Raw genomic sequence first — 25226 nt, 5'->3', positions numbered from 1 at the left:
TCAGCCCTGAGACACAGAGTTCAGGGATGCCGATTCTGGCCTCCAGATCTCAGAGGGACCTGGAGGGTTGCAGTGGTTGAGATCTTGCAGTCCATTGTGTTCCACAGGCCAGCAGTGTCAGCCTTACCTGGGAGTCTGTTAGACTGCAGAATCCTGGGCCCAACCACCACAGCAGAATCTGCATCTTACTATGGTGTGCACACTAGTATGTAAGAAACACTGCAACTCCAGCAGAAAGATAACACACCTGCCTTGGGGGATGGACCACTTGTCCGAGGACAGGCTTAACCCTCAGTCTCAGCAGCCCTCCTCTGTTTTTGGTGGTGTCATTGTCCCTCGTAAAGCCCTTCTTGAAGACCTGCTCTGTGCCAGACACTCACAGCTCTCCGGGAGACAGAGAAAGTACAAGACTTGGTCCTTATCCCCCATGGACAGTAATAGGGCACAGAAAGTTACTACCCTTCACTGAGTCTCCACCAAGGGCCAAGCAGAGTATCTTATTCAGTCGCATGATAACCCTGTCAGTGTGATGTTAATAAGAGCAGGTTTCAGCTGAGGAAATGAGCCACACAGCAGATACATGCAGAGCTGGGACTTGAACCCAGAGCTGTGTGGCGTCAGGGCCTTAGGCATTTACAGTCAGGGTGTGGTAGGGGCAGATGATGCCTCTCTCACCCTAAAGCTACACAGCTAGCCACCTGTAAGTCTTCACAATTGGCTGGCCTAGTCGGCCTGGCTGATGTAAATCCGATACCTCTCTAGAGAGTTGCCACCATCTCCCCCACACCCCCATCTCCAAGAAGAGGCCTGCCACTCTCCATGCCAGCACTGAAGAACCACCCAGGAGGGAATCTCCTGCAACTTACAGAATAAGTCAGCTCTGGGAGCAGGCTGAGTTAGCTATGTATAGCTGGAAGAGGGTCTCTCTCACAGATGCCGATTGACTGGAAGCCAGAGGAAGGGAGTTCTGGAAGGTCTGGTGCGGCTGGAGGTGGGCCTGGGAAAAGAGAATGGTCTTTAAAACCAGTGCACAGAATACTAGTGGAAAGTCTCTTATTCACCCTGGAAGAAAAACGGTGCTATTCAAGGTGGCCAGATGCTGGACTCAGACAGCATGGCCTTGCCTCGTTTTTACTCTTAAGCACCTCCACATTTCACTGCTGTGTGGAAGAGAGGAAAATCAGCCAGGATGAGGCAGCAGCTGAAAACCAAAGGCAAATATTTTCCATCCTGAAGAAAGACTCCCCAGGCTGCCTCCGGAGCAGCAGCTAGTGGTTTGCTTTCCCCAAAGGTCAGTGTCTTCTTGTCACCAGGCTCTGTGTTTCGGGGGGCTGGCTAGAATCCACCCCCACCCAGTAGAGCTGGTGGGAGAGGGCCATCCATCCAAGCCATGCCCAGAAGTGGAAATGCCCTTCCCCACAGAGGAGACATGGGATACAAGGTAATCCCAGCTGTTCATAGACAGGGTACCCCCACCAACCCAATCTTGAGGTGGAGACTCCTTATCAAAATAGGAGCTGTTAGTCTGTATTGGAGAAAGATATATCCACACAAAGCTGCTAGTCCTTAAATGAATTTGTAATTTATTCATCACGATAATAGCTACACACATTTGAAGAGTAGTGGTACATATCTGTGTGAGATTTACATTTGGGCTACAGATGAAAATGAGGCCTATGATTGACCGGAAGCCAGGGGAAGGGAGTTCTGGAAGGTCTGGTGCAGCTGGAGGTGGGCCTGGGAAAAGAGAATGGTCTTTAAAACCAGTGCACAGAATACTAGCGGAAAGTCTCTTATGCACCCTGGAAGAAAAACGGTGCTATTCAAAGCCTCACTACCAGGGCTTGGCTTCTGGGGTTGGCAGCCCCAGGAGCCAACCCCTCACCTGGGAACCTTCAATGAGGGGCCTGGTGCCTTGGACAACTGAATATGCAGGAGGAAGCAGGTGCAGGGAGTTGGTGGTGGTGGGCAGTGTGACTCCTCTCTCCACCTCCCAACCACACCAAGCTCCCTGCCCTTTTTTTCTCCCAAGAAAACCAGTTTTCTGAAATTTCCAAAGCATCAAACCAGGACCTCAGCCCCAGGGCACCTCCCTGATGCCCAGCTGCCAGAAAGCAGAGCAAACAAGCTTGAGGCCCTGCCCACAGCCCAGGGCAGGGTCCCCAGAATGGCCCCTTTCCCACTCTGTAACTTAGTCTCCATGTCTGAAATGAGAGGTGATGTCACTTCCTAGAAGGGCAGTGTGAAGGTTAGAAATAAAATATATCAAGGCATCTTGGCTGTAGGAGGGGACCAGATAGCATGCTGTCTGCTGCTGCTGCTGCTGCTGCTGCTGCTGCTGCTGCTGCTGCTATACCTGCTCCAATAGACCAAAGGCTACTGAGAACTTTCTAGATCTGAGGGAGGTTCTAGACCCTGTGTCTAGGATGGCTGGGAGGTTGAAGCCTCTTGAGAACTCCTACTCAGCAGTGCTAGACCCCGCATGTGCTCATCTGGCCCACTTTTCCTTTCGACCTGCTTTGCCTTCAGGGCAGGCTGGGCCCCACAGCTCCAGCCACTGGCCCAAGGGTGCCATCAGGCAAGTCTAGGGCAGCTGCTGTCCTCACATCTGTATTACATACACATCTCCCCTGCCCCTTGCCTGCCTGGCTTCTTACCTCTCTGGTAATCCAGGCTTCCCCCTCGGGTGGAGGCCCAGCCCTCCCCCACCCCCAGCTAACTCAGGAGAGAAATCTGGCTCAGGTTCCCGAACAGGCTATGTTCTTTCCTGCCGCTAAGCCAGGCAGCTCCTTGCCGCTGGAATGCCCTTTTCCTTTCTTCTTAGCCCACACTTCCCCCAGTTTTCTCGTTTTGCAGCGACTGTCTCTTATCCCCACCTCATTCAGGAGGGAGGTGCTCAGGGGGCCCTAGCCTTTGGGCTCCAGGATTGGGCACATAGCAGAGTCTGGAAAATGTCAAGTGACTGATCTAGTCAAAGCCTGCAGGGTGTTTGTGGGCCTAGCCAGCTTCTCTGCTGCCCCCCTCCTTTTGGGGAGAAGGGCAGGCTGGGGTTTGGGTGGGTAGCTTTTTGGAGAGTAGAGTAAGGCGAGTGGACTTGAACTTCCTGCTGCCTCTTACCCCTGAAGAAGGGGCGGGGTCTGAGCCAAGCTTGCAGGGAAGGGGCTGGAAGGGAAGACGAGGTGGGCCTGGGGGCGGGCGGGCAGGGAAAAGAGACCCCTCGGTTCTCCCCGGCACGGGCACAGACGGGGGCTGCCTTGAAGTTGGTGTGTAAGCCCACTGCAGTTTAAATGCTGTTTGTTTGGAGAAGCTTAGGGAGGAGGCTGGAGGTGGGGTAGGCGGAGGGTCCTTGTGATAGAAGCTCCAGCTTCGTCGGTGACTATAGAAGGGTGGCGTTGAAGAGAGAAGGCCGAAAACCAGAAGGGTGCTCGGCGCCCTGGGCCGGTCGCCCCCTGTTTGCGGAGGGAGAGCTGGAGCCGCCTCTCGCAGCCACTCTGCGAGCTGGGAGGGAGGCGAGGGGACGACAGCGCCGGGCTCCCCCGCCCCCACTCCACCCGGTTCCAATATTTCGCAGAAAGGCACGCGGCTCCTAATCGGTCCTTTCCAGGCTGAGATTTAACCGCGCGATGCCAGCGCAGGGGCGAGGGCCGAAGGCCGGGGGAGGTGCTCAGAGTCCGGAGCTGCCGAGCGAGGTGAGGAGCCCGCGGCCTCGGCTGGTGGAGCGGGCGGGCGGGCGCGCAAACCCGAGAGGCAGCTATGCAAAAGGGGGCAAGTTAAAAATAATCCTCTCCGTCTGGGAAGCTCTCGTGCGCTCTCTCGCCTCGTTCGGTGCCAGAGGACTCCAGGGGAGGTGGCGTCGGGGAGGGCAGAGCGGGATTCCCCCTCCTCCGCGGGGCGGGGTGCCTGCCTACGCGCCGCCGCCGCACGTGTGCGGGGCCGCGCGCCCGAGCCCCCTGCACCCGGATGGGGGCGCCCCCTCCCCAGGACCCGGCGCAGCTGGCAGCGGGCCCCCACTGGCAGCCTTGCACGGTTGGAGGGAAGAGCTCCAATATTTATTATTTACTAGCCTTAATAGGTTTGAGTCATGGGGCTTGGGGGCCAGGACGCTGGGAGAACCGAGGAGTTAGAGGAAGGGGTCAGCAGGGGGAGGGGCGGCGCAGGCGGCGAGGACGAGGTCTCTGCCTAGGCCCAGCGTCCTGGGCGAACCTCCGTCCGGCCCTGCCTCACCGCCGGGTGCTGGGGCGGCGCAGCACGCAGGGAGGGAAGTGTGGACCTTTGGTTTTGCCTCTCAGCCTCTGTCTTTTGCGTCTTCGCCCTTCCTGGGGTGCGGGGAGGGAGCTGCGGGTCGTACGCCCCGCCCTGCGCGCCCCTCGCGGCCGCCGCCGCGTCCCCGACGCAGCCCAGGCCTCATTTATCATCATCTTTGGTCAAGTGGAGTGTGCAAGGAACAGCTGCTTCACTCGGCTGACTTCCGAGGGCGGGAATCAAGGAGATGAATGATGCGGGCTGGGGGGGGGGCTCAGCACCCCGGGGTCCCAGCGCAGGCAGGAGGGAGGTGCGGAGCGTCCAGCAGCGTCTTCGCCTTGTGGAGGGAGCAGCACCCCTTCCTCTCCCGGCGCCTCCAGTTACCGTGGGTCGCGGACGGGGGCCGCCCCAGGAGGCAGCTGGGCGCGAAGAGGTGCCCCTCGCCAGAGCAAGACCCGCTAGCGCGCTGCTGGCGGATCCGGAGGTCGCGGTGACCTTGCTGGGGTCAGCGGGTTCGGCTGCGAAGGAGGCGGTGCGGCGTCTTTGGTGACGCTTTTCGGATTGGAGCAGAGGCCGGGAAACAAGGAGGGGCAGGCGGGGGTGTGAGGGGGAACACAAATAGAAGGTGAAATTTTACCTGCCCCTGAGGGAGTCCTGCGGATTTTCTCTCGGCAGCAGCAGGCGCTCTGCCTTTGTCTTACACGGCTGAAACATCTGTTGCAGAGGAGCGGTGAGGCCACAAACAACCCCCTTACGTCCTGCGTGGCTCCCCCATCCTCGGCTTGGCCCTAGCCGGGCTCCAGGACTCGCAGCGCCGTGTTAACCCTGCTCGCGCCGGGCACACGCCCGGCAGCCCCGATGCAGCACACACCTCCATGTGGGGCTCCCGGCCCCAGAATGAGCTCTCGCGGGGGCGCCCAATGACCTGCCCCCACTTTCAAAGGGTTCGGTGGTATCCATCAGGGGCGGGGCGCAGTCGCGGAAAGGGTTAATGGCCTAGTCGCAGACCTTAATTGTCAGACCTGGGCCCGCTTCGTTTCAATTACCCTAAGTAGAGACTGAATGTGCAATTAACGAAGTCAGCTTGCCAACTGGAAAGCCGTCCCCGCTTTCACATTGAGCAGAATACTCAACCAGCTGACTTGGACTAAGCAATTTCCTCCTCTCTCTCCCTTTTTCTCTCTCTCCCAACCCCCTCCCTCTTTTTCTCTCTCCTTAATAATAAAATTATACCAAGCAGTTTGCGGTGTGGCAGGCGGCCAGAAAAGCGTTTCTTTAAACGCCGCCGTCTCACAATTAGGCAGCAAGAGGATTTGACACGCAGTGTCGGCCTGACAGGCGGCTTCCTCCCCTAGGGGATAGGGGGGAGGAAAGGTACGCCAGTTCTGCTCCCCCATTTGGAACCGGGCTGGAGGGGCTGGCGTGCTTCTCCTCCCAGATTGTCAGGATGCTGCAGAGAAGGGGTGGGTGTCAAAAGCAGGGAAGCAAGGGGTGGTTCCCACACAGGCTGAGGAAGGGGGACTTTCCCTGACTTCTGAGAAACCGGGCTGTCCAGGAGAGGACCACCCCTCCCCCCCACCCCCCACACCATCTATTTTGGCCTTCAGCTCTAAGTTCTAAGTTCATTTTCTGGTTGACAAATAGGCACTTTGAGGCTCAGTTGTAGAGGGATCTTAGCCCTGCTGGACCTCCTGGACAAGTCATTGTCTCTCTCTGGGCTTCCATTAATCCCTCTGCAAAATGAGGGGGAGGTTTGGACTAAATATGCTCTGCAGACAGTGGCTTCTGGTGGGCCCTCTCCTTTCCTCAGATAGTTAAGTTCCCTTTCTCCCAGCCTCCCCTGACCGCATCCTCTCCCCACTCCCACAGCTTCCTGGGAGTCACACCTGGATAGTTGTCTGTCTTTCTGCCTTAGGAGGGCAGGGGGCATGCTGCTTTTTCCTCTGTATCCGCAGCACCTAGCTATGCCCCCACCTCCCGCAGAATGTAAGCTGAGCAGAAACAGGCTTGACAGTGAGTAGGCAAAAACACTCAGAGGGGTTGTGACCCAGGGAATTGTGGAGGGCAGAGCATAAGCTTCATCTTTCCTACTAGATTGGCTGTTGCACATTTCCTGGCCTCCAAGCCTGTCGTCATTAACCCTCTCTCTGAGTGGCATCTTTTAGGGCTGTGGTGAGGGCTAAGTAATGCATCCAACCCAGAGCAGACCCCTCACTCATCCCGTCTGTCCATCTATCCAGGCAGTAGGCAGTTTAATAGGCACCTACTTGGGCTAATTTCTGGGCTTAGAGTTTAGGATCTAACAGATCCTTAGGCTGTAACGCTCATCAGGCTACATTCTGGTGGGCACATGTAAAACTGTTCATTATACCATTAATTATGCAATTACGGCTGTGATAAGTGCCACGGAGGAGTCATGCAGGGACCCAGCAAGCTGGGGGCAGCAGGACCTCATTCAGTGCCTCTGTGGGCCCAGGCCCCCTGCTTCCCAGCCTTTGCAGCTCTCCCACCTCTCTGCATTGCCTTTCCAAGGCTACTAAGCTCCTCCTCCCTCCCACAGGGCCACAGCTACACTGGCCAGCCCTGTCTCCACCCAGAGCCTGCAGTTGATGCTGGTCTTAGGGCTTCTCCCAGGGGCTAGGGAAGGTTCTGGATGCCCCTCCTCCTTTCATCTCATTGAGTGCCTTTGAAAATATACTAGGGGCTCAAATTCCTCGCCCAATAAGGCCCTGCCTTTGCCCATGACAGGTTCCATCCATGTCAGTTACATCAGTGTGTGACACCTGGGAGCTTGTGATCAAATATAGCCCACAGACAGCTTCTCTTGAACTCAAGTATTAAACTTTACTGATTGATAACATTTTTTATAACAAGAGACTTCCCTTTTTATAAAATTCTGATTTGGGGCTTTTTAAAGGAAAACACACAAGATCTGGCACCCTGGGCCCTCATTCCCATAAGGCAGCAATTCATTGGAGCTGAGTGGGGCTCCGCCCTCACTTTGTGACCAGGACCCCCAGTTTGCCTCTATCCTCACCTGCCCACCTCACTGAAGTATGTTACCTACCAGGCTGGAGGGAGGATGTTCTTTGTCAACTGAATGAGGGAGAGTTGTGGCCCTAAATCCCTGTCCCCATCCAAATATGCTCAGTACTACTACCTGACTGCTTGTTCTGGATATTTTCATAGGATTAATATGACATTTAACACATCATTCATTCAATAAATACTTATTGTTATGGGAAACGGGGATAAAGCTGTGAACAAACCAGGCAAAAATCCTTGCTCTCATGGAACTTTTGTTGTAAAGAGGAGAGACCAATAATAAAGCCAGCCAGCTAGCCATATGGCTTATTACAAGGAGATAAGCTCTTTGGAGAAGAAGTAGAGGAGGGGGAGTGCAAGGGGTGCCATATCAAACACATTAGTCAGGGAAGGCTAGCTGAGAAGGTGACATGAGTAAAGGCTCTGAGAGAAGCCATATAGATATCTGAGAATGGTATTCCAGCAGAGAAAACAGGTGTGCAAAGGCCCTGAGGCTCAGGGAAGTGAAAATGCTTCCCCAAGGCCACAAAGCCAGTCAGCAGCCACATAAACCATATGCCTTGGTCCCTCCAATTTTCCAAGGGAAGTTATTGTTCCTCTGGGCATATGGGGTGATGAGGATAAGGCTGGGTGAAAGGTTGGGCTTTTATTTCATTCTTTGCCTCTCAGAGCCAGTAGACACACAAATCCTGTATCAACCATATTGTGCAGTTGCCTAGAATGTCAGGAACTTCCGGGTGGGGGAGTGTGATGGAGGGAGGAGAATGGAACAGACTGGGAGCTCCCGTAGGTCCCCTCAGACCCCACTGCCAGCCCCTTGATCTTGCTGGCCTGGGTCTCTCTCTGAATGTGTGGGCCACCAGACCCCAGCCCTCTTAGGTGTCTGCACCCCAGCAATTGGTCCCACCAATCTCTTATTCTTTTCCTCATTTTGACAAAGATGAGTAGAGGGGGTGATGTTTTTTGTTCGATAAAATTATCTAAAAACAATTATTGTCCACAAGAGAGAGAGAAGTCTGGGACTGATAATAGGTGAACTCCCCGCCCCGTGACATCCTGCCCCAGGAGGGCTCTTGAATGGGAGGGATACAGCTTGAAGGGTTACAGCTGCTGCAGTATCCCTTCTGGCTACCTCCCCTCCCCCACCTCACAGCAGAGAAAAGCCAGGCTGGCCTTGTGCCCTTTACCCATGAGGTAGGGAGCAGGGTGCAGCTTTCAAAGGCAGCTAAGTTGAGATCTCAGCTCTGCTGCCCAGTCACTAAGCTGTGCTAGCTCCACAAGTTACTGACTCCTCCTGGAAATAGGGTCCTGGCTTCCTAACTGGGCAGGGTGCTTCTGGAACTATCACAGCACAGCCCGGCACAGCAAAGCAGGCGGTGCCTAGACAGCTAAGTGGGGTGGGGCACCCTCATGGTGGATTAGACCTTGAGGGTAAGATTCATTCAGAGACTTTGTAGCTGCAGCTGGGTCCTTGGAGGAGACAGTATTGGTGGGCTTCGAGGGAAGGCTTTCCAAACATCTGAAGAGCCCAGAAGCCTCTGCTCCCCATTCAGGTATCCTCTGAAGAGCCGAGACCCCAGCCTTATCTGGGGTCCCTGGCCTGGACATCTGGAGAGGATGCTGGGGTGGTCTTCTTGCTTCTCACCCACTCACACCATTGCTTGCCTCTTAGTATTCAGGACCTCCAGTCCCAAGGCCCTCCCACCGAGCCTGCCCACCCTGGCCCTGCAGAGAGGGGCATGTTGGACCCCTGTGTATTTCTCCCATAAGCATACTTGGGTGCTCATGAATGAGGAGGGATGCATACCAAGCATGTTGCTCACATGCGGTGGTCTCAAGAAGCCTTACTTTGGAGTGGGGGCTGCCTTGTTATCTGGGATTCCTTATGCCCCAGGGTGTTCCCCCTGTGCCCCAAGCAGGACTCTCACAGCTGGCACCTGTCCCTACCTTTTCAGTAGCCCCTGGCCCAAGGACCTTACCTGTCCCAGAGGCCTGTGGGTACTGGGCTGTTAGTCTTGTGGATTCCTTGGAAGCTTCTCCCATCCCCTATTCAAGCCGGGCCCTTAGGATTTAACATAGATCCCACAGGACAGCAGTAAATCTGGCTAATAGTTTATCATTTTATTGGAGGTCTTGTATTTAGTATTCATCACAGCAGATGGGAAGGCCTGAGGTGGCTCCCCTCAGCTCTTCCTTGGACACCCCTACCACCCACCCCCAGCATCCTGACTCAGGTGACTCTCTTTCCTGTTCTCAAGGCTTGAGTGGGTTGGGTTTTTAATTTTTTTTTTCTGCAGCTACAAATCAGGAAACCGGGTCATAAAACAACCTTGGGTAAGTAGGTGGGATGGAACCACGGCCAGAGCAGCTGCAAGAGAACAAAAAGCTTCCTTCTCTGTCTCTCCCTTCCTCCCTTCTTCCCTCTCCCTCTGTCATTCTCTCCCTCTTTCTCTTTCTCAGTCTCTGTTTCTCCCTCTCCATCCCCCATTTCATGTCTCCCACCACCCCCTCAGAGTCCGCTGTGGGAGCTGCAGCAGCTGTGGCCCACACTGCACCCATTTACCTGACCAGGGACTAATCCTGGGGACTGGAGAAGCTATGGGCCAAGTGACCTCTCTCTGAGGCTGTAAAGGTGACAGCAGGCAGCCAGTAACCACCATTGCCCATGAGTGGACCTCCCTAAGGTGAGTCTGGCTCCCTGAGTAAAAGTGGGGGCCTGACCTGGCTGTCAGGGGACGTGAGAAGTATGAACTGCCAGCACCCCCGTCGCCTCCCCTCACAGCACCTTCTTGTTATCATGCTCCAAGATGCCCTCTAAAATGGGAATTCTTGGTGCGGGGTCCACGTAAGGGGGCGTTCACTCTTGGCCTGGTCACTATTCCTGCTGTAGGCATCCAGCGAAAGGAACTTCCCTGTGGGGGAGCTCATATGCGGGTCTCTTGCCTCTCTGAATCTCACCTTTTTCTGTAAAAGGGCTGAACAGTCACACTGAGCAAACCTGTGCAGAGTAGGTGCTCACAACCAAGGGTGCCCTCTTTCACTCATGGTGCCTTTGCAGGGAGGGGAGGGCTGAGGTCTTTGTCTCAAAGAATTGCTGAGCCCAGGTTCACCAGCTGTCAGAGACCCTTGAGGGCTGCTGGCGTTGCACTGAAGTAGGGGGTGGGGTTTCTTCATGCCCCCAATCTCTCCTTCCTCAGTTCATGGCTGCGTGGATGGCTGAGGGAGAAGTGAGACCCTAGCTGTGCTAAGGGAAGTCCTGGGGCCTTTGGATTCAAAGCCTGGGACCCCGAACCAGCCTCCAGTGAATGTCCCTCCTTGAGCCTGACCTGGGAAGTCGAACTTCCAGGAGTTGTCTAGAGAGTGCGAATGCATCTCTAATGCATTTAATGCTTAGAGGACATGCAGGACTGACTTCCTCCCTTCCTCTCTTCCTCCCTCCATCCCAATTGGGCAAGGACTTCAGAGATACAAGGCCTTGACCAAGTGTCTAGAAGAGGCAGGTGTGGAAGCAGGGATGGGGAGGCTGGGCTGGACCAGAAGGAGCCCCATGGAGAATGTTAGGGGGTGCCTTCCTGTGATCCCCACCCTGTCTCCAGCTGAACCTACAGAGGCCAAATCCCCAGTGTGTCCCCCTCTACCCCCTTTCCCTCCCCCAGGTTCGATGGTCACTATTTTTAATATCAAGGGAACTTCTTTGCTTCCCCCCACTTGTAATGCTGCCCAACCCAGCCCCCTCTGGCTGCCTCTTTCCCCCTCCTTGTCCTTTCCTAGTGTTCTTGAAAAGTAATCATAATCATAATAATTAATAACAACAGAGCCAGGCACTCTTAAAGACGCAGAGTCCCATTTTCTCCTGGCAGAACTGGCAGGACCTCATTGGCTCTGAGAGGTGCCTTTGATGCCTTGCCTTTGTTCCTGCATCCCTCCCCTCCTTCTGCCTAGGGTTGGAGGGTGGTGTTGGGGTGAATATTTTTGCCTACGTTTCTCCATCAGGCGCTGGGCTTTTCGTATTCTAATTGAACTGTCTTTTCTTAGAGATAGATGCTTTCACCACATCCAGCTGCTCGTGTGTATTGGGAAACCCGCCTGCAATACAGCTCGTCTAAATTAAAAGACACAGCAGCTGGACTGATTAAAGGGTGGGGGTGGGGGGTGAGTCGAGGCGACACTGGTCATAGCACTCTCTCTTTTTAAATAATGTTTCTGGGTAATGTGTTTTGGAGAATGTGAAAAAAATAAAAGCTGTAGAAATGTTAATGATATCCACAGGACACTCAGCAGGAAATGAGAGTGATCTGGGACTAATAAAAGCAGAAATGTAATTTGTGCAGATATACGAGGAAGGCGAAGCCTTCAGATGGGGCCTGAGTTTGTGCATTCCAGGCTCATAAACACAACACGGGGTGGGGTGGGGGGGAAGGGCAGAATGTGGGCAGTGGCCTCCACCTGCTAGGTGGGGTATGGGCAGCCTAGGGGAGTGTGCTTGCCTGGGGTAGAAGGGGCCACCCTTTTAGACAGGTCTGTGGTGGTCTGGCCAGCACCTTTTTCCTGGTCTTTTCTGTGGAGGTTGGTTCAGGAGGCACAGGACAGTTTATTTGGCAGGGGCCGCCAGGCCAGAACCCAGAGTGTCTCCAGCTTCTTTGGGCTGATGTGTCGCAGCAGGCACCTCCTGTAATGTTTGATCCAAGCCGCCGGGGGTGAGATTGAAGTGGGTCAGAAGGGCGGGCTCTTTTCTCCTTGTTGGGGATGCCTGAGATAAATCCAGGGAGAGGCGAGAAGGAAGGCCACTGTCCGCATGGGGTCTGCTGGCGTTGACATGACAGGTGGCCAGGAGCTTGCTTTGAGGGAACATTGGTTCCCTCTCTGCAACCGCAGCACCTCCATCCTTGAATCAGGGCCAGCTGCCTGCGGAAGGCCAGGGAGGTGGGCTCCTGGGGGCTGTCTGGCTGCTCTGGGCTTGCCCTGCTCAGCTGATTGAAGCACCCCTCTGTCCCCCTCCCTGGTCATACCTTGACACTGAATGAAGAAGACACTGAATAAGGAAAGCATTTAGGTGAGATCCTGGTGAAGAAGAGGGGTGAGCTGGTCCTATTGGGGCAGCTCCTCCCCTCCCCTATTCCACATCACTCTGTCTCTTTCCCCTTCTCACATCTGCCTGTCTCTCTCTCTTCCCTGTTTTTCATTCCATTCTGATCCCTCCCATAACCCTGGATTCTTGTAACCCGAGGCAGGCCACCCCTTCTTTCTGAAAGGAAAATACAAAGTCCCCTGTGTCCTCCTGGGGGCTTGGGAAACGCAGGCTGACCTGAGCCTTGTTCTTTCTGACTCCCCCACCCCCGCTGCAGCTGGCATGATTGTGGGTAAATTCCGAGCCCTCCAGATCTCTCCAGCCTGGAGCATTTCTTGTTTCTCCCTCCCTCAAGGAGGGTCTTCTGGGGTGACCAGGTCCCCAGTCAGTTGGTAGAACCTGTAGCCTTGACTTTGAGGGCCTGCCTGTTTTGTGAATCCAGTTACTTCGGCGAAGTAACTGGATTCGCAAAACAGGCAGGCCCTCAAAGTCAAGGCTACAGGTTCGCATTCTCAACCCCGTGGTCATTTCCTGACCCAGGATCCTACTTTGGGGTAGGTTGGACTTCACTGGGGCCTCAACACCTAAAATTGTAAACAGATGGGCTCTGGGCCTGGTATGACTTGGTCCTGACCCTGTGGAAGCCAAAGGGGCCAGCTAGGACTTACTGGGCTGCTTTACACATGAAGGGACTGTCCCTTATTAGCATGCACTTCCTCACTGTGGGCCGTGTAATCGGTTTATGCACCTATGATATCAAAACAGGAGTCAGGTGCCACTGTTCTGTGTTCTTGGGAGTCATAGAAGGAGATGTTTTATGCCTACAGTGGTTCGGAGGCCACTAATCGACGTCTGCTAGGAGGAACAGAGATTCCAGATGGCATGGAAGTGATGAGGGTGTGTGTGTGCGCGTGTGTGTGCGTGTGCGTGTGCGTGCATGTGTCGGCGCGCGTGCTTGGGAGCAGCTTCTCTGGGGCAAGAGCAAACCTTCCTCGCCCCTGGCTTGGCTGGGTCATGCTTGAGCACTGTCCAGCAGGGACTAGATTACAGGATCCAGTGGCCCCAGGGGACGGGGGAGCGGGAAGTGCTCTGCTAAATGATTTTGAGCTGTTAGAAGGGCTGGAAGTGGCGGGATGGGGGAGGGAGGGCGAACTGGCCACAGGGAGGGTGGGGTGGCAGCTCCCTGGCGACCTAGTGCTAGGCAGCCAGGTTTGCACCTCCTCCTCTCTCTCCCTCAAGAAGCAGCTGTCCTTGTCAAGGCTCAGGCGTCGTTGGTGGGAATTACAGAGCACACCTCCCTGACACAGAAGTTGTCAATATATGCACAGCTGGTGGGGAGGCTCAGGCAAAGGGGGTACTATTAAGAGCTTTGGGGAGAGGGCAGGGCAGGGATAAGAGTGAGGAGACAGGCTTTCTGAGCTGAAAGGAAATGGTCCATTTGAATTTCTGTCCTTCCATGCCCACCCTCCCCTCCCCATGCCTGCTCCCACTCCCCCTTCTCTTTTCATAGATAACCAGCCGAGTCATGCAGTCTTTTCGAGAAAGGTGTGGTTTCCATGGCAAACAACAGAACTACCAGCAGACCTCACAGGAGACATCTCGCCTGGAGAATTACAGGCAGCCGAGCCAGGCCGGGCTGAGCTGTGACCGGCAGAGGCTGCTGGCCAAGGACTATTATAACCCGCAGCCTTACTCAGGCTACGAGGGCAGTGCTGGCACGCCTGCAGCACTGCACGCGGAAGCAAAGGACTGACATCGCAGCAGGCCCTGCAGGGGAGGCCGGCGTTCTCCAGCTACAGCGTCCAGGAGAGCAGCCCTTACCCGGGCCGATACTCAGGCGAGGAGAGCCTACAGGCCTGGGGGACCCCCCAGCCACCACCACCCCAGCCACAGCCCCTGCCAGGGGGCGTGGGAAAATATGATGAGAACTTGATGAAAAAGACAGCAGTGCCCCCAGGCAGGCAGTACCCAGAGCAGGGTACCCAGCTGCCCTTTCGGACTCACTCCCTGCACCTCCAGCCCCAGCTGCCACAGCCTCAGCAGCCCCTGGCCTACCCTAAGCTCCAGAGGCAGAAACTGCAGAATGATATTGCCTCACCTCTGCCCTTTCCCCAGAGCGGCCACTTTCCCCAGCAGTCGCAGTCCTTCCCCACCTCCTCCACCTACTCCTCTACTGGCCAGGGTGGTGGGCAGGGGGCCCACTCCTATAAGAGTTGCACAGCACCGTCTGCTCAGCCACACGACAGGCCGCTGACTGCTAGCACCAGCCTGGCCTCAGGGCAGCGAGTCCAGAATCTTCATGCCTATCAGTCCAGCCGTCTCAGCTATGACCAGCAGAAGCAGCAGCAACAGCAAGCCCTTCAGAGCCGGCACCACGCCCAGGAAACCCTCCATTACCAAAATCTCGCCAAGTACCAACACTACGGGCAGCAAGGCACAGGCTACTGCCAGCCAGACTCAGCCGTCAGGACCCCAGAGCAGTACTACCAGACCTTCAGCCCCAGCTCCAGCCACTCACCTGCACGCTCCGTGGGCCGTTCGCCTTCCTACAGCTCCACCCCTTCACCACTGATGCCAAACCTGGAGAACTTTACCTACAACCAGCAGCCTCTCAGCACCGGGGCCTTTCCCACAGGTATCACCGACCACAGTCACTTCATGCCCTTGCTCAACCCCTCCCCCACTGATGCCACCAGCTCTGTGGACACCCAGGCCGGCAACTGCAAGCCGCTGCAAAAGGACAAGCTCCCCGAGAACCTGCTGTCAGATCTCAGCCTGCAGAGCCTCACAGCCCTGACCTCACAGGTGGAGAACATCTCCAACACGGTGCAACAGCTGCTGCTCTCCAAGGCTGCCGTGCCACAGAAGAAGGGTGTCAAGAACCTGGTTTCCAGGACCCCAGAGCAGCACAAAAGCCAGCACTGCAGCCCAGAGGGCAGTGGCTACTCAGCTGAACAGGCAGGCACACCACTGTCGGAGCCACTGAGCAGCACGCCGCAGTCCAGCCACGCCGAGCCACCCGAGGCCGACTACCTGAGTGGCTCTGAGGACCCACTGGAGCGCAGCTTCCTCTACTGCAACCAGGCCCGGAGCAGTCCTGCCAGGGTCAACAGCAACTCGAAGACCAAGCCTGAGTCTGTGTCCACCTGTTCCGTGACCTCACCTGATGACATGTCCACCAAGTCCGATGACTCCTTCCAGAGCCTGCACAGCAGCCTGCCACTTGACAGCTTCTCCAAGTTTGTGGCAGGTGAGCGGGAATGCCCACGGCTGCTGCTCAGCGCCCTGGCACAGGAGGACCTGGCCTCTGAAATCCTGGGGCTACAGGAGGCCATCGGTGAAAAGGGTGACAAGGCCTGGGCCGACACGCCTAGCCTGGCCAAGGACACCAATAAGCCACCTTTCTCACTGGAGAACCACAGCACCTGCCTGGACTCTGTGGCCAAGAACGCATGGCCACGACCAGGGGAGCCAGAGGCCCTGCCCGAGTCCTTGCAGCTAGACAAGGGCAGCAACACCAAGGACTTCAGCCCAGGGTTGTTTGAAGACCCTTCCATGGGCTTTGTTACCCCCGACCCCAAGAAGACAGCTGGTCCCCTCACTTTTGGTACCAAGCCCACCCTTGGGGCTGCCACTTCAGACCCCACTGCAGCAGCTTTTGACTGCTTCCCGGACACAACCACTGCCAGCTCAGCAGACAGTGCCAACCCCTTTGCCTGGCCCGAGGAAAACCTCGGAGATGCTTGTCCCCGGTGGGGGCTGCACCCCAGCGAACTCACCAAGGGCCTAGAGCAAGGCGGAAAGGCCTCGGACAGCATCGGCAAGGAGAACACTCATGAGGCTTCCACTTGCCTGGGCTTCCAGGAGGAAGAGCCCCCTGGGGAGAAGGCTGCTGTGCCCCGGGACTCCAAGCAGGAGGAGGCAGGGGGCGTGAAGGAGGAGGCGGGAGGGCTGCTGCAGTGTCCTGAGGTAGGCAAGGCTGACAGATGGCTGGAAGACAGCCGGCACTGCTGCTCTGCCTCTGACTTTGGGGACCTCCCATTGCTGCCACCCACCAGTAGGAAGGAGGACCTGGAGGCCGAGGAGGAGTACTCGTCCCTGTGTGAGCTCCTGGGCAGCCCTGAGCAGAGGCCCAGCATGCAGGACCCACTGTCACCAAAGGCCCCACTGATGTGCACCAAGGAGGAAGTGGAGGAGGTGCTGGATCCCAAGGCCAGCTGGGGCTCCCCATGCCACCTCTCTGGGGAGTCGGTAATCTTGTTGGGCCCTACTGTGGGCACTGAGTCAAAGGTCCAGAGCTGGTTTGAGTCCTCCCTGTCCCACATGAAGCCCAGGGAAGAAGGGCCTGATGGGGCACTGGCTCCGGGAGACCCTACCACCCTGACCTCGGATGCCTCCTTGGCCCAGAAGCCAAATAAGCCTGCTGTGCCCGAGACACCCATTGCTAAGAAAGAACCTGTGCCACGTGGCAAAAGTTTACGGAGCCGGCGGGTGCACCGGGGGCTTCCTGAGGCTGAGGACTCCCCATGCAGGGCACCAGCTCTGCCCAAAGACCTCCTGCTTCCTGAATCCTGCACAGGGCCACCCCAGGGACAGATGGACGGGGCAGGGGCCCCAGGCCGGGGGCCCTCAGAAGGGCTTCCTAGAATGTGCACCCGTTCTTTCACGGCCCTGAGCGAGCCCCGTACACCTGGACCCCCGGGACTGACCACCACCCCAGCCCCCCCAGACAAACTGGGGGGCAAGCAGCGAGCTGCCTTCAAGTCAGGCAAGCGGGTGGGGAAGCCCTCCCCTAAAGCAGCATCCAGCCCCAGTAACCCAGCCGCCCTGCCCGTGGCCTCCGACAGCAGTCCTATGGGCTCCAAGACCAAGGAGACAGACTCTCCTGGCACTCCCGGCAGAGACCAGCGCTCTATGATCCTTCGGTCCCGCACCAAAACCCAGGAGGTCTTCCACTGCAAGCGGCGGCGGCCCTCAGAAAGCCGGGTCCCCAACTGCCGTGCTGCCAAAAAGCTCCTTGCCAACGACCATCTGCCTACCACATTCAAGGTCTCCTGTAGCCCCCAGAAGGAGGGCAGGGCCAGCCAGCGGGCAAGAGTCCCCAAGCCCGGTGCAGGCAGCAAGCTCTCTGATAGGCCCCTTCACACACTCAAAAGAAAGTCGGCCTTCATGGCACCAGTCCCCACCAAGAAGCGAAACCTGGTCTTACGGAGCAGCAGCGGCAGCAGCACCAGCGGCAGCGGGGTGGACATGAAGGAAGAGCCGGCTGAGGGCTCCCTGACCCTCTTCAAGAGGATATCTTCTCCCAAGAAAGCCAAGCCCACCAAGGGCAATGGTGAGCCCACTGAGAAGCCCCTGCCCCCAGAAACCCCCGACACCTGCCTCAAGCTGGCCTCGAGGGCAGCCTTCCAGGGGGCCATGAAGACCAAGGTGCTGCCTCCCCGGAAAGGTCGGGGTCTGAAGCTGGAAGCCATCGTGCAGAAGATCACCTCACCCAGCCTGAAGAAGTTCGCATGCAAAGTGCCGGGGACCCCTTCTGGAAATCCTCTGAGCCCGTCCCTCTCTGAGAAGGACCGTGGGTTCAAGAGTACTGGGGGCAGCCCGGTGGGAGCAGAAGAAGGTCTCTTGAACGTGGGCACCGGGCAGAAGCTCCCAGCAACTTCGGGGACTGACCCGTTATGCAGAAATACCCCCAACAGATCCTTAAAAGGCAAACTCATAAACAGTAAGAAATTGTCCTCAACTGACTGTTTCAAAACTGAGGCCTTCATGTCCCCAGAGGCCCTGCCGCCCAGGGGGACTGCCCTGGCGCCTAAGAAGAGAAGCCGGAAAGGCAGGGCTGGAGCCCTGGGACTCCCTAAAGGCCCTCTAGAGAAGCGGCCGCATCTTGGCCCTACTCTGCTCCTGAATCCCCGAGACAGGGCCAATGGCATGCAGGATGGCAGTGAGGACAGCTCTGGTGGAGGAGGCAAGAAGCCAAAGATGGAGGAGCTGGGCTTGGCCTCCCAGCCGCCTGAGGGCCGGCCCTGCCAGCCCCAGATGAGAGCACAGAAGCAGCCAGGCCACGCCAACTACAGCAGCTATTCCAAGCGAAAGCGCCTCACCCGGGGCCGGGCCAAGAACACCAACTCTTCACCCTGTAAGGGGCGTGCCAAGCGGCGGAGGCAGCAGCAGGTGCTGCCCCTGGATCCTGCAGAGCCTGAAATCCGCCTCAAGTACATTTCCTCATGCAAGCGGCTGCGGGCAGACAGCCGCACCCCGGCCTTCTCGCCCTTTGTGCGGGTTGAGAAGCGAGATGCATTCACCACTGTATGCACTGTTGTCAACTCTCCTGGAGAGGAACCCAAGCCCCACAAAAAACCTTCGTCTTCTGCCTCCTCTTCCTCATCTTCATCTTCCCTGGATGCGGCTGGGGCCTCCCTAGCCACGCTCCCTGGAGGTTCTGTCCTGCAGCCACGTCCCTCCCTGCCCCTCTCCTCCACCATGCATCTGGGGCCTGTGGTTTCCAAAGCCCTGAGTACCTCTTGCCTTGTTTGCTGCCTCTGCCAAAACCCGGCCAACTTTAAGGACCTCGGGGACCTCTGTGGGCCCTACTACCCTGAACACTGCCTCCCCAAAAAGAAGCCAAAACTCAAGGAGAAGGTGCGGCCAGAGGGCATCTGTGAGGAGGCCTCACTGCCCCTGGAGAGAACATTCAAAGGCCTCGAGTGCGCAGCTGCTGTTGCCATTGGAAAACCCCCCAAATCGGATGGCCCAGCTGACCCAACCAAGCAGGGCTCACTGCGCACCAGTGCCCGGGGCCTGTCCCGGAGGCTACAGAGTTGCTACTGCTGTGATGGTCGGGGGGACGGTAGTGAGGAGGTAGCCCCAGCCGACAAGAGTCGCAAGCATGAGTGCAACAAGGAGGCACCATCAGAGCCTGGTGGGGACACCCAGGAGCACTGGGTGCATGAGGCCTGTGCCGTGTGGACGGGCGGGGTCTACCTGGTGGCCGGGAAGCTCTTTGGGCTACAGGAGGCCATGAAGGTGGCTGTGGACATGGTAAGAGGCCAGTCCAGCTGGAATGGGGAGCTTAGGTTCCACATGACAGGCAGGCAGGCAGTCGGGGAGCCTTTTTATCTCTCTAGCACTATAATTTAGGCCAAACATACGGTGACAAATTAATACCTGGGGAATTTGGGTGGAGTTAAAGCATTCCCCAGGCTGAGGCAGGACACACCTTGTCCCGGACTTCCTACTGCAGCCACTCTCAGCCTGCCCAGCCCATTGGCCACCACATATTCACCTGGCATCCTCCAGCTCCAGGGCCCACCTGACCTCATCTGCTTGTGTAATCAGCTGAGATGCTGATGTTGAAGCCCCAGAGGATAAGGGGCCTCCTAAATTGAATATCAGGGCATCCTGTAAAAGCAGGCTGCCCAAGCTTGGAGTACCTCTTAGATGGAGCTGGGGGCTTAGGGGACAAGCCCCTCAACACAAAGTTGGAATGTGTCCCCTTTGCAGGACAGCCCCCAGGACCACACTGCCCTTGTCGAGTAGGGTGGTCCAGGGATTTCTCACAAATGGTCCTAAAATGCCCCTGGAGGGGCTCTAGTCACTGAAGTCTATGAGCAAGAACTTGGGCTGGCTTCTTGGTTCAGATGCCAGCTGCCCCTCACTCTGTCCGAGACTTAACCTCTCTGTGCCTCCATTTCCCCACCTCTGAGGTGGGCATATTAGTTCCCAGCACAGAGGGGCTGTGAGGATTAAATGAGTTAATATCCATGAAAGTTATTCAAGCCGTGCCTGACCCGTCTGAGTGCTGTTGACATTCCTGAGCTAGAACCAGTGACAGTGGCAGAGGCCATGTCACCACCCACAGTGTTCCTGCCACTTAGGTTACCATGGGGCTGTCATTCCTCACACTTCCTTCTCAGGAGTGCAGAGGATGTGAGAGCAAACAAGAGCCAGGAGGCCATTCAGAGCCTCGAAGACCTGGCAGTAGTCAGCAGAAGGTACCTGGAACAGGGTAACGGTCAAAGGGTAAAGTCAGCATTCTTTCCCTGAGGCTTGTGCTCCTGCCCCCACACATTCATGGACATTCTACTGTAAAGCGACACTCCCTGGCACTACAGCACTGCCCCAACCCTGCCTCTGGGGACCCTCGCCCTTGCCCACTCATCCCCACCTCCCCATGGCTGCCCCTTCCCACTACCTGCATACTTGATCCTTTGCTTCCACCACCCATCAACCCCAGCCACTCTGACCACCCCCTGTGCTAACTGTCCATTATGGGGCTATTGTGGATGGATGGCTGCAGCCATCAGGTGCTGCCAATGCTTCCCTGTCTCCCACACTTGGCCTTCCACCGCCTGGGGATACTTAGAGACCTCTCCATGCCCAGATGTCCCACTCATTGGCCTCCAGCCTGACTGAGGAAACCCAGACCCAACAGGACACCTGCTACTTCCCCAAACCCCCTCCAGGCCCATAGGCCCTGGAGCTCTCCCTTCCCTTCACAATTATTATTTACCTCCCTCATGCTATCTCTACTTTTCTCTCTGTCACCAGCACCTTCTCAGCCATCTTGAAATAAGTTCAAGTCTCTCCTATCATTGAAAATTTAATACTAATCCTCAGATCCCCAGCCCCAGCTTGCTGCCTACCCTGCCTACTCCTACTCCCACTGCTCATAGCCTGGCTTCCGAAAGCATCCATAGCTCTGTGTGCTTGCCTGGCTCTCAGCAAGCCCTCCGTCCCCTGACATGCACACCCCACCAATAGCATCTCCCTGCCTCACCCGAGGCAGCTCAGGCATGATCTGAAGGACTTCCCTGCCAGAGAGATGGTCCTGGGCCTTGCCCAGGGGGCTGGCAGCCAGGGTATGAGGCTCCGAAGGGCTTATTAAAGCAGTATTCCTGCTGGAGGAGCAGACCATGCCCACAGAACACCCTGGAATGGTGGGCAGGGACTGGGGCTTCCCACGGTCACCATTTGCCCACCCCTCTCCGATAGCCCAGGCCTCTTAGGGCTGTCCATCCCCTTCTCCTTGAACCCAGCCCTATTTGACCCCTTCCTGCCTCAGCAGCTCAATGGCAGACCCCGGTTCAAATCACAGCTCTGCTGAAGGTGGGTTCTGTGACCCCAGGCAAGCCATTGCCCTCTGAGAGCTTCAGAGTGCCAAGCCCAATTAGCAGAGTTTGGGGGCTAAACAGGTGGTCTGCCCTCCCCAAGTGCATCTAAGTTCCCAGCCCTACCCCATCAGGCTTGGTGCTTTGGTCTCACTTTTGGTCTCTGGAGGAACAACTACAGAGCCCTAGAGACACCCGTCTTCCTTCCGTGTCCCCTCCTGGGAACCCCACACATAACCTGTTTCATATCTCTGCCATGCCCACTCAGTTTCCCAGTCTGTTCAGAATCTAGCCCTCACCCAGAACTACTGTGGACCCCTTCTCCTGTCCAGGTGAAGCCTGGCCATGGATGCTGACAATATGGGCGTCTGGCTGTGATGGGACGATGTTAGCTAGTAGCACCTGCTGAGGCCTCAGTTTGGGCCCCTCTGCCAGCCTGGAATCTTTAGGCAGGTTCACAAGCTGTACCCCTTCTTTGGGTATCATGGTTAGAGCACTAGTGCTGAGGTCAGAAGGGCCCAAGGTCTCTGTCTCTTTGTACCTTTGTTCCTTTGTCTAAAACATCTGCCTCAAGGGTTGTTGGGGGGCCTTAGTGCAGGTAAGGTAGTGAGGAGCCCCTCTTGTGGGCTGCTTGTGGGCAGGACGGGCCTGGTCTGGGGCCTCCATTCCTGCTTCCTCTCCCCTTTTTGGGCCAAAAATTGGGATATTGGGCCCCAGAGCCCCAGGGAGTCTCAGCCCTGACAAGAGGCAATTGCCTGTCCAGAGGCATTGTGTGAAAACCTGGTGTTCCAGAATATACCCCAGCATCCCACCGTTCACCTCCCCATTCCCAGCTTGGTGACAGAAGGAAGATTCCCACAATTTCTCAGGCTAGGCCTAAGAAGGCAGGCAGAAGACCTATTCATCCCTGGCCCGTGTCAGCTGCTGGGGGTGGGGTCTCCCGCAGTCCTGGGGCCTAGAATGGAGCCCACGCCTGCTCTAAGCAGTATGCAGTAGTATCTGCCAGGCTGTGCTCCAGCCGGGATGCTGGACTCAAAGCCCAGCCCAGAGACTCATGAGCTGTGTGCCCTCAAGTTATTTAGCCTCTCTGAGCTTGCATTGGAAACCCGGTTAAAATAATACCAATGTCAGAAGGTTGTTATGAGGAGGCAGCTTCCAAGCATGGCAGCACATCATAAACTATAGTTGTTTCAGTGGCTTAGCATCTGGGTATGGGCCTGCCACCCTCTCTGCTTCCCTCCTGCACCTCACTCCCCAATCCGTACAGTGAGGGCTATGGTCTGGTGTCTGTATGATTTGAGGCCCGACCTGTACCTCCCCAGACCTCAGATTTTGCTTCACTCTTCCAAGGGCCTTCCTGGCCTTGTTACCTGGTCCTGGCCATATTCCCCTCCAGGCAGCCCGGGCAGGCATGGGACAGCCCCCAACCTCAGCAGGCCACATTTTTGAGACCCAGAGTGGGCTGGCCACCATGCTGGATGGCATAAGATTTACGTTAACTCAGCATCTCAAGATGAGCCTTGGACTCCACTCTCAAGATGGCTATGTCATCTCACTGGTCCTAGGGAGGGTGAATGGCCCGTTCTCGAGTGGCTTATCAGATTCTGGGCTCAGTGTTTGTTCTGCTGCCAGAAAGGGTAGGAAACAATGCTTACTTCACTCTCTCCTGGGGGAGTGCCTCAGTTTCACTGTCTGTGAAGTGGGGCTTATGAAAGTTACCTGCCTCTAAGGGCTATTGGGAGGAATCAGTAGGTGAGGACACATTCTGCATGCAGAAGCCCTGCCAACACTGGCTGGTAGCCATGATCATAATGGTGACTGGCACCAGGAGTTCTTGTCATCCACTGGGTACACGAAGTCTCATTTAATATTCATGACCACCATGTAAGGGAAGCATCATCCCATTGTGCAGCTGAGGCACAGAGAGTTTGAGTGGGTCGGCTGAGGATTTGAACTCAGGTCTTTGTGAAGCCAAGGCCCATATATTTATCCACGAGTAGTCGTTACACCCCCTTCCACAAAACGGTCCCCCTCCCCGCCCCCCGCACCAAGGCAGCAGCCCGGGGGTTGCCATAGAATCAATCCTGTAGGCATTTGCACCCCATTCTGAGCCTCCTTCAACTGATTTTCATCGGAAGGAGGTGGGGACTAGGGGGAGCCCTGTCTGTAAAGCCCACCTGCCCGGCCCCTCAGCGGCAGACTCACCTGTCTTCCCTCTCTCCTCACCAGACTTGTTCCAGCTGCCAAGAAGCTGGGGCCACCATCGGGTGCTGCCACAAAGGATGCATCCACACCTACCATTACCCGTGTGCCAGCGATGCGGGTAAGAGCCAGCCTGAGGGCACAAGAAGGCCCTTCAGGGAAACCCTGGGCACAGCTCCTTGAACCCAGCCCTATTTGACCCCTTCGCTCCTCTCCTCTCCTGCCCCAGCAATCTTTTATCTCTTCATCTCTACTGGGACCTATGCTGAGCAATGCTAGGGACTTGGAGATGAGTCAGTCCCCGGCCACCTGCTTGAGGAATGCCCAGAGGCATAAATTACAAGATGGAGAGCTGTTTGAAAAGCTGTCATTGTCAAGGGGTGGGGAGGATTTTGGGTCTCAGAGAGGAAGGGGTGCTGGGGCTGGGGCTTTGAAGGCTAAGCAGGAGTTCCCTGGGCAGAGAAAAGGGGAAAAGATATACTTCAACAACAAAACCAAATGAGATGGGAGGCAATGAGGTTCAAAAATAGGCTGTGGCCAAATCATCTCCTACTGGCTGCAGGGAATAGTTGTAAAAGGTTTTAACTCAAAGACATACCTTATTTCATCAAAGGAAAGAAATTGTTTATGGTGGAATTTTAGTCATTGATGAGGGCAATATTTTAAGGGGTGCTTAGAGACAGCTTTGGCCTAAATTCAAACCCTAGTGGCATTCTTAACACGTGGGCTTGGTAAGTCCATTGATGTCTCTGCACTCAGTTTCCCCATCTATAAAATGGAGATTATAATGATCTCTTCTTTCCCTGAGCTGTTTGGAGCATGGAGTGAAGTAACAAATACTGCCCAGCAAGTGCGGCTTTAGTCCTATTTGGGGGTCAGCCTCCATGACCTGCCCCTGTTCCCCTTACCCACTCTTCTCTGGCCTGGAGTGGTGGTGAAGTTATGACCCTGCCTCATGGAGGACCTTCCAACCACCTGGGGACCAACTGCCCCTTCTCCCTACCTGGCTCTGCTCTGGACAGAGGCCATTCCCTGTGCCCTGCTGGCCCCCTTCGTTCTGGGCCAGCATCAGCCCCAACCAAGCTACCCCCAGGAGCACACATAGAGTGATGACAGTTCCTTGGCAAGAGCTGAGGTGCTAGCAACCCTGCAGGGAGGGAGCTAGCCAGAGCAAGGATATTGGGTTCTCACTGGCTCCACCCTCCCACTCTGAGCAGTGCGAACTAGATTTTTATGTGGACTTCGCCACTTATCAAGACACATGCTCTTACTCCCAATAATAGCTACCATGAGTTGCACCCTTTCTATAGTGATGCATGTAGCACCCACTCCGTGGCACGACATGCATCAAGGCCCTGCACTATCTGCAGGTGCATTTTTATGAACAGGCTGCCTTATCCATGGCCACACAGGGCAGCATGGACAAAACTAGGGTGTGACTCCTTGTCTGTCTTGCTCCATATCCTGTGTTCTTTGTCCCACCCCCGTACTAACCAACCCCTTGAGGGGGCTCACATTTGAATGGGACAGGAAAATCATGGTCCTTGCGCAAAGTTACG

At 56.1% G+C, this 25226-nt stretch overlaps 1 protein-coding gene across 1 annotated transcript in view; it reads left to right on the top strand.

Moving 5' to 3' along the window:
- RAI1 (retinoic acid induced 1) overlaps window positions 1–25226 on the top strand; it is a 117427-nt gene that overhangs the window by 87102 nt on the left and 5099 nt on the right. Inside the window, 3 exon segments of the mRNA XM_039847568.1 lie at window positions 13866–14079; window positions 14082–19396; window positions 23695–23788. Coding sequence (XP_039703502.1) covers window positions 13881–14079; window positions 14082–19396; window positions 23695–23788 — 5608 coding nt within the window. The 5' untranslated portion in view covers window positions 13866–13880.

The sequence above is a fragment of the Pteropus medius genome, unplaced genomic scaffold, assembly GCF_902729225.1.
Source record: "Pteropus medius unplaced genomic scaffold, Ma_sr-lr_union100, whole genome shotgun sequence".
Lineage (NCBI taxonomy): Eukaryota > Metazoa > Chordata > Mammalia > Chiroptera > Pteropodidae > Pteropus > Pteropus medius.
Note: the sequence above shows the minus strand (reverse complement) of the source record. Positions and strands in the feature narration are given on the sequence as shown.